The sequence below is a fragment of the Delphinapterus leucas genome, chromosome 2 (genome assembly GCF_059928025.1).
Source record: "Delphinapterus leucas isolate spDelLeu-1000000601 "Yukka" chromosome 2, BTC_Dleu_Yukka2, whole genome shotgun sequence".
Taxonomy (NCBI): domain Eukaryota; kingdom Metazoa; phylum Chordata; class Mammalia; order Artiodactyla; family Monodontidae; genus Delphinapterus; species Delphinapterus leucas.
The window spans coordinates 149,760,126-149,775,755 of record NC_143130.1 but is presented as its reverse complement, the minus strand read 5'-3'; the positions used below and the strand labels follow the sequence as shown (position 1 = coordinate 149,775,755).

Genomic DNA, 15,630 nt, shown 5'->3' with positions numbered 1-15,630 from the left:
AGTGCCTGGGAGAGAGCCAGCAGGATTTTATGAAGTTATCATATGGCTTGGATGTCATTAAGGGTTTGGGGACTTCAAGGAAGGCAAAATATGACAATTGCATGAGATCAGAGAAGCAAGAACAGTAAAATACCAACCATATCATGTGCTACTGCAAGGTTCTTGGTATTATAAAGCCGTGCTGCATTGCGCCCACTGTCCGCGAGGTTAGAGGCAGCTCTGCAGCGACCAACTTGAGAGCTTAGAGCAGAACAAGAAAAAGACAGTACTTCCCATGACATCATCATAGACACTTATGCCCATAATTCCTGGTTTGTCTCTATTCCTCATCAGAAGGTAAACGCTATAAAGTTGGTGATGTGGTGTAGCTCGTTCATGGCAGTACACCCAACCCCTAGGACAGTGCTTGGTCCAAAATGGGCATTCAAAGAGCAGTTGTTTAAAAAATGGGTTTGATCCAAGGTGCTTTTGGTAAATCCAGAATGTCGGCTCTCCTTGCCTTTTTGGGGCCCCCTTTTCCTACCACCCTCCCTTAACTTAATCTCTTATCCTCTGAGGTCTGCTTGGGCCACAACCTAACTTAAATGTGTGCCTTCGCTTCTTTGCGTTTCGTGAGAGACGGCCCTGCCTGCCATCAAAGCAGTTTTGACTCAGGGGAACTATGGAGATTATCCAACCCAACACAGATTTTCTGGATGATGAAGCTGATGCCATAAGAGGTTCACTGACTCTTCAGAGTCTCGTAGCTTGTTGAGGCAGAGCTGGGAAGAAAGTTCTTGCCTCCTGCTTTCAAATTTGGGGCTCTGCCACTGCTCCGGGCTGCCTTGGAGTATGTAGAGCCTCCAAGCTCGTAGCAAGGGCTCCATATCCAGAAAGACTCACCATCCCCTCCCCAGGCCCTTGCTTTTCAAAGGGGGTACCCAAACGTAGGGTATCTACCCGGCACAGTGGTTAACACCATGTGCTCTGGAGTCAGGCTGCCAGAATCCAAGAGCTTATTTTTCTCCTTACTGTGATTTGAGCAAATTCTTTAACCTTTATGAACTCCAATTTGCTTATCTGTAAAATAGGCGTGATGATAATATGAACTTTTTCACTCCGAAGAATCAAAGAGATCATAATGCACGAAAAGCAGCATCATTGTAGTTTCCTCCTTGGATCCAAGTAAAACTGTGGCAGACAAACTACCTAAGCAGCCGAGGTCACATCTTTCCTACTCTTTGAGAGTGCCGGGAATTTCGTTCCTGTGTTTCTGGGAGAGCACTGCCACAGAGAGGACTCTGCAGACTCTTATCCCCTGTAGGCAGAGGAAGTACAGACGATGCGGTGTTCCTGGACTCGGGTGACACTTCGGATCCAGTGCAGCCTGGCTGCACCTAAAACTTTATGTAAATTGGCTGTGACGCCTGTGCAGGGGCCCAGATTTAGAAGCAGAACAGGATGAGTCTACCCAGGCTGGTGACAAGCCCGGAGCAGCGTTCCGCATTGGAGAAAGTGGAGGGCGGCGCGGGAGGGAGAATTTGCTCAGTCTGGCCTGGTGGCACTGTTTTATTAATGATCTGGAAGAGCAGAGGAACAGTGATTTTCATTAAATATGCCAGTGATATTAAAAGATGTCAGGAGCCACTGCTGAGGACACAGACACCTTGCAGACGGCCCCTGGGGGCGTTAGGAAAATAATTCAGGAAAAAGATGAGAGGCTGTGGGCTGAGCTGAGGGGACAGAGGGTCATCATAGGCAGAATGTACCCTAGGCCCACCCTCTTTGTCTGTATCCGTTCTGTTTCCGATAGATTTCAAACTGATCTTCCTGCCTTGGTTTTCTTCCTCCTACAGCCATCCTTAAACGCTTTAGCCAAATTGGTTTTTCTGAAATACAGATCAGACCATGTCATTCTCCTGTTCAGAATCCTATCATTGGCTTTTCACTGCCCTTAGGATAAAAAAATCCCATCTTCTCAGCCTGGCATATAAGACTTGCCGTGAATTGGGTCCTCCCTCTGTGACCAGCCTCATCTTCTGCCCCTCCTGCCTCGCACTGAATTCCTTGTAACCCTGTGCACACAGCAGGCTTTTCCACGGCTTCGTGTCTTTGCTTGGGCTGTTCTCTTTGACTCAAGTGCCCTTCCCACTTTCTTTCTTTTTCTTTCTTTCTTTCTTCTTCTTCTTTTTTTTTTAAACTAAAGCTCACTCATGCTTGAAGCCTCATTTCAGGGATCACTTTCTTCAGAACGCCTCCTGAATCCCCAAGCTGGCTCAGTGCCCTCCTCGCGTACGGCAGCATTCTGCCCATACCTTCACTGACAAAGGTAGAAGTGCCTATATGTGCAGCTCTCCACCCCTGCTAGATGGTACCTTCGAGGGCAAACCTTGTATCATTTTTTATTTTGCCCACTGGCATCTAGTACCAGGCCTGGAGAATCATAGGCGTTTGTTAATGTTTGTCAAACTGAACTGATGGGAAGGAGAATATTCGGGTGGGAGATGGCCTCGGGCAACCAGGACACCCCCAGGAAACCTGGGGACCAGGCAACTCTACCAAAGGGTTGGTCTCTCCTGTGAGGGTACGTGAGGCAGTCATATTGTTTCTAAGTCCACAGAAGACTGGAAGCTGATGGGGGCTCGTGGACATTCTGCAACAAATTGGGACATCCTAGTAAAGTGGAGTGGTTAAGACCATAAATTTTATGTCATCTGTGTGTGGGCTCTGGCTCTGCTACTTCTTTGCTTTATGCTTTGAGTAAATGACTCAAATGACTTAACTAAGACTCAGTTTCCCAAAATGTAAAAGAGGGATAAAAATAGTACTAATCTCATAGGGTTGTTCTGAAGATGAAATGGGATCATACTTTATGCATACAATAAGCACTTTTAAGTGTTAGTTACAATCATTAATATCTTCCTTATTTGGGGTGGTTCTTGGGGGTCTCAAGCTGAGTCACCTCCCTGACTTAGGGCTGATTAAAAGCCTTCTGGAGCCACCAAATATCACTTGGGTCTCTGAGGGACTGCATGGACCCCCCAGGAGGTTGGGATCTGTCTCAGTTGGTGTCTGAGGCTGGGGCAATGGCACAAAAAGATGACTGTTGGCTTGTTCATCAGAGACGTCCCCTCTCCCTCTAACTTCTCAGGCAGAAACCATCTCCTGGTAGGGCCGGAAAGAACAACTGGGCATCCACGGCTCGTTTTCCACCTTCAGTTCCAAAAACTTGATGCAGGCAATTCTTAGCCACCTTCTTGCCTTGTTTTCTTTTATCCTTTCCTTCAATTCATTTGTTTTGGTCAGGGAACAGCCTGATTCTGACCACATGATAGCATAGTCCCCATAAAAACCTATTGCCACGTGTGTCTGTAGGACCAAGGGAAATAAAGGCTGTGATCCTGCTTAATTATCCAGGTAGGTAAGATCAGTAGGAATCCTCGTCCCCCTTTGATCAGGATAACTCTACTATCTCAATGTTACATGTCCCCTGACTGCAGCAGGCCAGCCCTCTTCCCTAACCTGTGGATAGCCCACCCCTGTGGGCTTGGCCAGCCATGCAGCTGCCACCGCCTGTCACCATGTTGGCTCTTGATCAAAGAGCTGCTCCAGCTGTGCCCACCTTCTGTCTCCTCATGTCTGGGGCTTATCAGAATTCACAAAGTGTTGTGTTTTCAGAGGTCAAGGCAAGGAGCCAAGATCTGTCTCTGTCTACATTTCTCTGGCTAGGTGAGTGCCAAACCTATGAATAGGGTCACTGTGTGCATCACAGATTATGAGGGCTTTGAATATGGATGCTGAACACCTTCAACCTCTCTACTCCTCCATGGTCATTGTCATAGCCTCTTCTCCTCTGAGTGAGGTCAAAGCTCCAAGCACCTTCTGGGATGACCCCCAGTACCTGGACTAATGGGGAACGTGGTCCTCAGCAGTTGGCTCTGTGGATTAACGAAACCAAGTTAATCCACAGAGCCCTTTGGGAGGAGGGCCTTCAGGATTACAGTATGCACCAGGGTGTACTGTGTCCCAAAGGGAATTTCTCTTTGAGTTCAAGCCTTGGGAATTTAAACAGGTCCTACATAGCCTCTAAAATCTAGTCCGGATTTGTCTATGAGATTTTTTTTTTCCTAAAGCAAATGGCTGTAATTCAGATTGTAAAATGACTTTAAAGAAGGCTGATTTCTGAGTTTATTAGTCTTCTCAGGCTACCATAACAAAATACCATAGACTGAATGGGTTAAACAATAGAAATTTATCGGGAGGCTGGGATTCCAAGATCAAGATACTGGCCAATTTGGTTTCTGGATAGAGGTCTCTTCCTGGCTTGCAGATGACCACTCTCTCCCTATGTCCTCGCAAAATGGACAGCTCTCTCTCTCACGCGCGCGTCTTCTTATAAGGCCACCAATCCTATTGGATTAGGACCCCACCCTTATGACTTCATTTCACCTAAATTACCTCCTAGAAGTCCTATCTCCAAATAAAGCCACAGTGTGGATTAGGGCTTCAAAATAGGAATTTGGGGAGGGGCACAATTCAGTCCATAGCACTGAGGAAGCTTCCCTCAGGGTCACATTTATTTATTCCCAAACATACGTTTACTGAGCATCTAACTAACTACTTAGGATACTGTGATAAACAGAATAGACGTAATCTTTGCCTTTATGTCATTCATAGTTTAATGGATGAGTTAGTCATTAATCATATAATCCTACAAATACCCATGTAATTTCAAAATGTTATAAGTGCCACGAAGGAAAATTAAAGAGGGAGTTGACCATTTTTAGGGTGAACATAAGTTTTTCTGAGAGAGTGACACTCAAGCTGAGATCTAAAGCATTGTTAACAGTGGGGGTACGAAGAAGGAACAGTCATTTTGGTCGTGGGTGATGTTATGGGCAAAGGTCCCGAGGTGGAAAATAAGTTGATGTACTCTAGGACCTGATATGGCCGTTATTGCAGAAATGCAGTGAGAGGGACAGTGGCAAGAGCTGAGGGGGAAGAGGAGGAAGAAAGTAGCTCGTGCGAGGCTTGGCGGGTCATGGTAAGGATACTGGTCTCTATATTAAGAGCGAGGGGAAAATACTGAAGGACTTCAAATGGGGGAGTGAGAGCATAGGTTTGGGTTTTTTAAAGAAAAGATGACTGTGGCTATATGAGAAGATGGAATAGAGAATGGTCAGAGCTGGAGTGAGTTCAGTAAGGAGGTGACTGTAGTAGATTGATCTGGTGAGGAGTAAGGGGCCTTGGGCTGTGATGGTGGTGAGAGAGTTGGGGGGAGAGTTGGTAGGGTTTAGTGCTGGACTGAAGAAAGAAAGGTTTGCAGACAGGCAGCGATTTTTGAGCATGAGAAACCGGGTGAATGGAAGTGCTATTTTCTGAAATGGGAAACAGCGGAGAAGAAGGAGGAGCAGGTAGGGAAGAGCAGCATTCCTCCATTACTAACAATACCCCTACATGGTTACAGCAGAGGTGGAAAAATGGGCAAACTGCTTATTTTCAGGTATTGAATATTTGCTTCCTCATTCCATCTGAATGAGGCAATGAGTAGAAAGAGAAGTCTGTAGTTTCAGCTGAGTTTCTTCCATTCTTCTGAACTCATGCTCACCTTTTAGTGCTTTGAGACCAGCAGAGGAGGCTGCATTTCACCCCCAAAATCTTGCCTACAGATGAAAAGAAACTTATTTGAGAGCCACTTGCATGTTATTTATAGTGCTTTCTACCACCTGGCCCTTTCAGTGTTTGGGTTTGGAATTTGAGTGGCTGACTGATCTTCACCTTCCTGTAACTGGATACCTAAACTCTTTCATAAGCATGTTTTGCTGGAGGGCTAAGGACTGCCGTGGACTGGTCTTGGGCACAGCTTACAGGGCCTCAGTTTAGCTATATGGCAGGTAATATTCACTACAGAACATCTCTTGATTTCCCAAGCGATCTCAGAATTACAGCTTGCCTCCCTAAATTTTCCATATGGGGAAGGAGCTTTTCCCAACCAGGCTCAACTGCACACAGAGCAAGGTGTTCTATTTGGGGGGGAGTAGCCCAGGAAAAAAGTTCAATATGTACTCCTGCAAACCTATGTTACGCAAGATTCTTGAGTATCTTAAGTACGATGACAGTGTGGTAAGGAAGGCTGAAAACTCTAGAAACAGCAGAAGTGAGGATGAAGATTCATGTCATACTTGGCCAATTTTAAGTTGATTGTTGAGAACTCTCACAGATAACAAAGGGGTTGGGAGACAGAACTAAAAGGGTACCACTTAAGTTTCCAGTACCAATATTCCCAGCTATTTTAAGCCATTTTTCAACAGTCTACCAGAGGGTTCTGAGGACAGAGCAGCTATTTGTACCTCCCAGTGACATCTATTTTTCCAAGTGAGAGACTGCCCAATGTGTTAGTGCAATACGTCACTCAAGGTGAAGCGTCAGTTTGAATTGGTGGGAACCTGCCATTTGCTGTCCTCCTTTTCTTCATGCATTTTTCTGCCCCTCTGATCTCTTCTAGGTCTCTGGACTGTCAGGTGGACCATTGGTGCTGCAGTGGAAGCCAGCGGCTAAGTCTTGTGTATGGCGTGGTTAAGGCTGCAGCCTCTTACCTCTGCCTTCCTCCATTTTGGGCTGATTACCTTTGTGCTCTTCCTGAATGGTCTTCGGGCAGAGGCTGGCGGCTCAGAGGATGTGCCCAGCACAGGGCAGAACAATGAGTCCTGTACAGGGTCATCGGACTGCAAGGAGGGTGTCATCCTGCCAATCTGGTACCCAGAGAACCCTTCCCTTGGAGACAAGATTGCCAGGGTCATTGTCTATTTTGTGGCCCTGATATACATGTTTCTCGGGGTGTCCATCATTGCTGATCGCTTCATGGCATCTATTGAAGTCATCACTTCTCAAGAGAGAGAGGTGACTATCAAAAAGCCCAATGGAGAGACCAGCACAACCACGATTAGGGTCTGGAACGAAACTGTCTCCAATCTGACCCTTATGGCCCTGGGTTCCTCTGCTCCTGAGATCCTCCTCTCTTTAATTGAGGTGTGTGGTCATGGGTTCATTGCTGGTGATCTGGGACCTTCTACCATTGTAGGCAGTGCAGCCTTCAACATGTTCATTATCATTGGTATCTGCGTCTACGTGATCCCCGATGGAGAGACTCGCAAGATAAAGCACCTCCGAGTCTTCTTTGTCACTGCTGCTTGGAGCATCTTTGCCTACATCTGGCTCTATATGATCCTGGCCGTCTTCTCTCCTGGTGTGGTCCAGGTTTGGGAAGCCCTCCTCACTCTCTTCTTCTTTCCAGTGTGTGTCCTTCTGGCCTGGGTGGCAGATAGGCGACTGCTCTTCTACAAATACATGCACAAAAAGTACCGCACAGATAAACACCGAGGAATCATCATAGAGACAGAGGGTGGCCACCCCAAGGGCATCGAGATGGATGGGAAAATGATGAATTCCCACTTCCTAGATGGGCATCTGGTGCCCCTGGAAGGGAAGGAAGTGGATGAGTCCCGCAGGGAGATGATCCGGATTCTCAAGGATCTGAAGCAAAAACACCCAGAGAAGGACTTAGATCAGCTGGTAGAGATGGCCAATTACTATGCTCTCTCCCATCAACAGAAGAGCCGCGCCTTCTACCGGATCCAGGCCACCCGTATGATGACTGGCGCAGGCAATATCCTGAAGAAGCATGCAGCAGAACAAGCCAAAAAGGCCTCTAGCATGAGCGAGGTGCACACTGATGAGCCGGAGGACTTTGTCTCCAAGGTCTTCTTTGACCCGTGCTCTTACCAGTGCCTGGAGAACTGTGGGGCTGTGCTCCTGACAGTGGTGAGGAAAGGGGGGGACATGTCCAAGACCCTGTATGTGGACTACAAAACAGAGGATGGTTCTGCCAATGCGGGGGCTGACTATGAGTTCACAGAGGGCACTGTGGTTCTGAAGCCAGGAGAGACCCAGAAGGAGTTCTCTGTGGGCATCATTGACGATGACATTTTTGAGGAGGATGAACACTTCTTTGTGAGGTTGAGCAACGTTCGCATAGAGGAGGAGCAGCCAGGGGAGGGGATGCCTCCCAGAGTACTCAATACTCTTCCCTTGCCTCGGGCTGTCCTGGTGTCCCCTTGTGTGGCCACAGTCACCATCTTGGATGATGATCATGCGGGCATCTTCACTTTTGAATGTGACACTGTTCATGTCAGTGAAAGTATTGGTGTCATGGAGGTCAAGGTTCTGCGGACATCAGGTGCCCGGGGCACAGTCATCGTACCCTTTAGGACAGTAGAAGGGGCCGCCAAGGGTGGTGGTGAGGATTTTGAAGACACATATGGGGAGATGGAGTTCAAGAATGATGAAACTGTGTAAGTAACCTTTCCACAGTCCATCTGCCTCCGTCCCTTGCCGCCCCCTTCTCTCCTGCACCACGTTTTAAAACTTTTTCTTGTATTTGCGTTAATGTCAAACTTTGGTTCCATCACAGGTATGCAGGATCAGCAGACCCTCCTGCCAGGTTCTGCTTCCAAAATCTCCTTCAGCTTTCTCACTTTAAATTGTTTATGGGCAAGGAATCCTGTGGCAGGATCTAAGGACGTAGAACATTTTGTCCACTGAAACTCAAAATGATGGCTGGTGGAGGTGTGGGATGACAGAAGTTCTGATATCAGATTTGGGGGGTTCTTGTGAATTCTCCTAGCAAGAGCTAGGAGACTGCTTGGGTCTCTCCTTCCTCCTTTTCTCAGGCCAAGGGCTTACATGAGCTTTGAAGCCAATCCTTTCCATTCTGAGACGGTGGTAGCCCAATCAGGACATCCTCAAGAAAGTGAGTGGCATTGGCTTTTTTTTTCCAGTACCACATTGCAATTGTATTGTATAAGCAGATTTCAGGCACCTCTCCTTCAATTTGGAAATTGCAAAATTGATTGAAACTTAGCAGTCTCTTTAAACACCAATAGGCTATTTTATGGTGCGAGGCTTGCCCAGTTTAGGTGAGATGAATCAGTATGGCTTGGGTCCTGGAGGTATCTTGGAGAAGCAGAGCTCCCAGGGCAGCGGCCACCTGTCTTCAGTCACAGGTCTAAGCTCCAAAATCTGGCTAAGCAGTGGAGGAGAAGCCTCTTAGGAATTGTGGGGGAAAAACACATCTTCTGTGTGGTCATCTCTTTTCATAGTCCAGAGTTCTCCTAAAATAATTCTCAGGTTACTGCCCCATTTAGTCCTTCAGACACTGTGGGTCTTGCACTTCTATTGCCTTTGTCACTCTGAGGCCTCTCCCCATTGAAACATCTTGTACTGGGTATTCAGTCCTGTTCTCCGATGGATATCTTTAAAGAAGATAGCAGACTGACTCTCCCCAGGATTTGTAGCTTATGAGAGGGCAGACTTTCCAAGGTGGCCAAGAAGAAAGGGGATGAGAAAGGGGAACATTGGTCTCAGAATTCCTGCTCACATCCACGAGCAATAAGCAGTAGAGGGGAAGGTGTGAAGAACAAAAGGGGGCATATATAGACAGTGGGAGAAGTCAAACTGCTCCAAGAACCTGCTAAAACCACTTTCAGTGGGAAATGAAAACTCTCATCTGTAATGTGGGAATAACAATACTTTCCTTGCCTCAAGGCTGGGCTCGTCTCTTTTTGCAGTTCCTCCCAGCTGTAGGATTTTCTGAACTATAGACATAGGCTCTCATACCCACAGCAGCCAAAGATGGAAGGGGGGATACTGTTTTCTGAAATGAAATGGCCATTGACAAATTGATTTATTGGAGCTCTGTTTAGTCATTTTGCTGGGAAGGATAATAACTTGTTAACGTAAGTAAAAACCTGTGCCTTCTAGAGAATACTATCCATTTATATACATACAAATGAAGGCCCTCGCTGGGAGGAAAAACTCCATGAAATTTCACACGTATTTATGGCAATGTCAGTAGATGAGAAGTTATCGTCAGGCATTAAATGACATCAAGCACAGCATTGGCCATAACTGGACAGACTTGGGGTTCCTCCTATTCAGTACCTGTCTACCGAGGGAACTGAAGGGTAGTTTTTGAGAGATCAGAAGTTGAGCTCCCAATTTCTTCACCTCATTCATAATCAGTTGTGCACCTAGGATCCCTAAATATGACTAAACCTGCCTCAGACCTGTGTGCATGTTCAGCTTGATTACTGTCTTGGTGTAAAGGAGCCTCATGAATTATCGCTTCTGGGTGATGTTTGTTCTAAATGTATGTGCCCTTCCACACGTTTGAGATGCTGGTCCAGGGTATTGTAGGGTTTCCCATCTATTCCTTTGCATTAGTTTTTAGACTTCAGTAGACTTTAGACTACCCTCTTGGCCTTCTTCATTGCAGAAGAATGAGTCCAAAGCCTGCTAGTCTCTTCTCACAAAAGGAGCCCTACCTTTGATACTTTAAATTGTAATTTTACATCTAGAGGCAGTATGATACAGCCAAAAAAACCCATGGGCTCTAAGTATAGTACTCTGGGTTAGGATTCTGGCTCTACTACTGATTTAACTATGTAGTTTGGAGAAATTTTATTAACTTAGATTATTTCCTCATTGAAAAAATGGGGATAATAATGTCTCTCCTGCAGGGCTGTTATAATGATTCAAGATATTATATGCAGTGTTCCTTGTACATGGTATGTGCTCAGTAAACAAGGCCATTAATAGTAATATCAATGAATTAACAATATTCTTCAGAAGACACCATTGATCCAATCAGGTTACCTGATTGGATCTCTGTGTGACCCTAATTAATAAGCATGCAAGTTTTTTGGTTACCATGAAGATTACTAATCTAAACTCATAAAATACTGGAGCCAGAAGGGACCTCAGAATATCTTCCAGGTATCATAGAGCAGTGCTTCTCAAATTTTAATGTGCTCATGAGCCGCTCAGGGATCTTGCTAAAACGCAGGTTATTATTCCAAAGGTCCAGAGTGGAGCTTGAGATTCTGCATTTCTAACAAGCTCTTGATGCTACTGGTGCCAAGTTAGAGTTGAAAGGCTCTAAAGCTCTTGACCAAACCATGAAACCCAGGAAGGAAAGTGGGTTTTCAGATGACTTTCATGATTGGATCATGAATGCTTGCTTTCCAGTTCCAATGTTCAACTTCATCTTATCTAGAATCTAGCTCTTACCCTGAGACCCTGCTAATCGCAATACCGATCTGGAAACTGAAATTAAAACCCTCAGGAGGACTTAGACAGAAGCTGTGTGATGCCTGGAACGATTTTACTTTCTAATCCTTCTCTCTTTGTGTAGCTTTTTTTGCCCACCAATCCTGGTAGCACTGTCACTTTTGCCCTCACCATACTCCTCTGAATCTATTCAGGATGAAGCCAGGCCTATGCTCTTATCAATAATACTAGGTCCGTGAATTCACTCATTTGGTTTTGTGCTTTACTTCTTCAAAGGTGTCCTTAGCACCGTGGTAGGATGAGAAAACATGAACTTTGGCGTCTGACAAACAGGTGCGAATCCATCACTCACCAGCTGTGTAACTTGTAATGAGTCACTTCAGCAGTCTGAGCCCAGATATTTTGTTGGAATGATAGGAACAATAATATCTATTCTTCAGGATTGTGATAAGTACTACATACAAATATGAAGAAAATGCACCTTTAGCACAGTGCCTGCTCATCAAAGGTGCTCATTCATTCAGCAGACAATCTGCTACATCCTAGGTACATTACTAGGTGCCGGAGAGAAATAAGTGATTAAGATAAGCTGCATTTCAGCTCCCAAGGATCTTATTCTCCAGTGGAGTGGACACAAGGTGCACACACAAATCAAAACACATGGGAGAAGTATGGTTGAGATAAGCTCAGTAAGAGGGGGAATGAAACTCCTCATTGTGTGTGTGTGAGACACCACTGAAGATTTTTGTTTTTTTTTTTAAATTTATGTATTTACTTATTTTTGGCTGCGTTGGGTCTTTGTTGCTGCGCGCGGGCTTTCTCTAGTTGCGGCAAACGGGGGCTACTCTTCGTTGCGGTGCGCGGGCTTCTTATTGCAGTGGCTTCTCTTGTTGTAGAGCATGGGCTCTAGGCACGTGGGCTTCAGTAGCTGTGGCTCGTGGGCTCTAGAGTGCAGGCTCAGTAGTTGTGGCGCACAGGCTTAGTTGCTCCACGGCATGTGGGATCTTCCTGGACAAGGGCTCGAACCTATGTCCCCTGCATTGGCAGGTGGATTCTTAACCACTGCACCACCAGGGAAGTCTGACTAAAGTTTTTTCTTTTTTTTTTTTTTTTTTTGCGGTACGCGGGCCTCTCACTGTTGTGGCCTCTCCCGTTGTGGAGCACAGGCTCCGGAAGCGCAGGCTCAGCGGCCATGGCCCACGGGCCCAGCTGCTCTGCGGCATGTGCGATCCTCCCGGACCAGGGCACGAACCCATGTCCCCTGCCTCAGCAGGCGGACTCTCAACCACTGCGCCACCAGGGAAGCCCTGACTAAAGTTTTTAAAGTCACCTTCATTAAGGATGTAGTAGTGAAGTAGATGAAGTGGGGCGGGGGGTGGGTGGAAACATGATTACTTTAAACCCACGTTACAATAAACTCGTGATGTTTGAGAGGGATACTACTGACATCTTCGCGCTCCAGAAGAATCCATACCCTTGTGACTACCACTGCAGCACATCCTGGGAATAATAGCCTCTGAGCCTCCTGCAGATAATAATAAAGCCTCACCGAGATACGGGTGCTTGCCAGCACATTAATCTCACTCACTGAACGTGTGGCTGGCTCCTGTATCCCAGGCTCACAGTGTGCCTCTGCAAAAATAAGATTATTGCGACTCATTGACCTTTGGAGTCTCTGGGAATAGTCAAAGCCACAGATGTCAAGATCTACTATAATTAAATAGCATAGGCCTCCTTCAAAGAAGAATCGAGTATTAGCTGTACCATGCATTTTCCAAGCAAATTAGGACGTTAAAACTGGAAGGTATCTGACCTCCCAGTTTTACAAATCATGAAGTTGAGAATAAGAGATGTAAAGTGACTTGTCCAAGATCACACAGGTAGATATGATAGAAAGTTAGACTTCTAGATAGAAAGGACTTTTTAGATGCTACTGATTTAATGTCTCCCCCTCCCGATTTGGACCTTTCCATTTTATTTTTATCCATCAAAATCTCAACTTCGGAAAGAATATGGAAATTCTTGGGTGACAGATGCTCTGGAAGTGCACATCCAGAAGTGTTATGTGACTAATGTCTTAACTAAGAATAATAATATATTATGGACTATTTTTAATCTCTTGGTTCACCTTGAAACTGTTGAAGGAAAATAGTGAGCCCATAGAAAAGTTTTTAAAAGCTTTGTCTTAGTGATCTCTTGCTGAGGGAGACATGTGTAGCTGAGACATCTTTTAGTGATGGTTAACTTCAGGCTAGACCTTGTTGCATGAAATAATGCAGGGTTTTTTGTTGTTGTTGTTGTTTTTTTTCAGAATGATGCAGGCCATTCTCTTCCAGGGGTGCTTTCTCTGTAAAGTTTCAGCCCAAGGCATCTTCCCATAAAAACCTATACAAATCTGGAGTTATCCAGGACACAATTTTTACATTCTCCAAGTTGACTGAAACACGGTGGACTTTTCTCTTTTTCTGTGGCTCAGCAGGGTGATAGGATAGCCTATCTGGCCACACGGAGGAAGATGCTTTGCCTCTAGAATGCCCTTTCTGTGCTTGAGAAAAGTCACTAGCTGCACGCTTAGTGAGGGTGGGAGTGCAGTGGAGGTAGATGTATTTCCCCCTTAGCTGGCATCCCTCCCTTTCTCCTCTCTTCTGCCTGCAGTGCCTGATTTCCAGTAACAAGCTGTCTTTGTGGCTTTAGGTAGACAGTCTGTCACCCGGGGCCGCGGCTTCATGGAACTCACAGCGGAGCTGGGTGCTTGGTTCAGAGTTGTCCTGAAGAAGGGAGTCCATGTCTAAGCCAATTGTTTAATGGGGGCACTTAACAGTACCGTGGAACATTTCAGGTAGGGTTGTTCAACTACAATTCTGTCTCTTTGGGGCCTGAAGGAGTGCTAATTTTTTTCTTTTCTTCTTAATTACTGAAATTGCCAAAGACTATGTCAAAGGGTGACATATTCCAACTTCAGGACTCATAAAGCATCCCAAGTATACTCAAACCGTACATGTCTGGAAAGATCTCCAGGAAGTCCAGAGCCTTCCTGGTTAATTTGTTTTAGGGTCTAAGGGTACAACATTCCTGGCAATACTGGATCAGGCAACACTCCCTCTACTTGACCTGGTCAGGGACCGTATACAGCAGAGCGTTCAGTGTGCCTGCCCTGGGTCTTCTCGCTTTGGTCTGCCATCTGGTATGAGAAAGTTCAGGGTGCAGGGTTAGAGATTCTGCCAGGAAGAATGTTAGTTTGGGTTTGAGGAGAGAGGCACACTGCCATTGGAGATGATCACATGACCAGCCAATCAGAAGGTGAAAGAGTCTCAGCCTCAAAGCAGGCTCTCCTGTGCACTGCTTGGAATGATACTAGTTGGGGCGTCAGGCAATAATAAAGGAATGACAGTGGAGATCCTGCTATGGACCTTGCTTCGTTTGTCTCGACTCTTCGAAGCTTCCTCATTCACTCACAAGCATGATGGAAAGGGATACTTGGGCAAAGTGAGGTGGCTGAGTGGGGAGGACTCTTCCTTTTTGTCCAACTTTTATCAACTTCCCAGGTGTATTTGGATCATACATGAGCACTCATTCCTTCCCCATCCTTTAGCTGTGCCCCTGTCAACTCCACAAGGAATGGAGTAGAATTCAGAGCTACAGTCTTCGGTTTATTCAAGACGTTGTTTTCTTGCTGTCTTTTTATTTTATTTTATTTTATTTTTTTTTGCGGTACGCGGGCCTCTCACTGCTGTGGCCTCTCCCGTTGCAGAGCACAGGCTCCGGACGCGCAGGCTGAGCGGCCATGGCTCACGGGCCCAGCCGCTCCGCGGCATGTGGGATCTTCCCGGACCGGGGCACGAACCCGCGTCCCCTGCATCGGCAGGCGGACTCTCAACCAGTGCGCCACCAGGGAAGCCCCTCTTGCTGTCTTTTTAAAACCCAATCAGAAGTCCTGGCATAGAGCCAGTAGTGTGTAACTGGTAGTTGGAGAGAGAGAACTCCTTGACCTGCAAACAGAGCAAAGTCCCCGTATTTAAATTCTGCACCGTCCAGAAACTCTTGCAGGAATCACATGTGTTGAGAATTTTGCTAAAAGGCCATGAAGGAAAGCACTAGGTAAACATTCTCAGGTGGAGTGATCATGATCATTCCATAGGAATTATATTCCCACCCCTGCCGCCTACCACGCACCCAAGTAGGAAGTTATCTGGGTGAGTACAGAAGAAGATAAAATTGAAAGTAAAAGTTATTCACTATGGAAAAATTTGTTTTTCTAAAATTAAGCCATCACTAGGTGTGTGCATATATTTGAGTTTAGTTATCAGTGTGGCACCTACCTGACCCTCTCTAGCGAAGGGTCAGCGTGCATGGACACAGCCTTGTTAACCTGCCCTTGCCTGAGCCCAGTTCACTTAGCACTTGGTGGCAAGGGTTCATGAAGAACCAGTTAGTTATGATACAGACAACACTCTAGACTCTTTAGTTGGTGCTTTCAAAATGAGTGACATCTTGATAGTAACTTCCTACTTAGAATATGGCTGT

General features: G+C 46.0%; 1 protein-coding gene across 1 annotated transcript in view; it reads left to right on the top strand.

Moving 5' to 3' along the window:
* SLC8A3 (solute carrier family 8 member A3) overlaps window positions 1-15,630 on the top strand; it is a 149,007-nt gene that overhangs the window by 14,053 nt on the left and 119,324 nt on the right. The window contains exon 3 of the mRNA XM_089906277.1: window positions 6,568-8,330. Within this exon, the coding sequence (XP_089762403.1) occupies window positions 6,568-8,330 (1,763 nt within the window). The remainder of the gene's footprint in view (window positions 1-6,567; window positions 8,331-15,630) is intronic.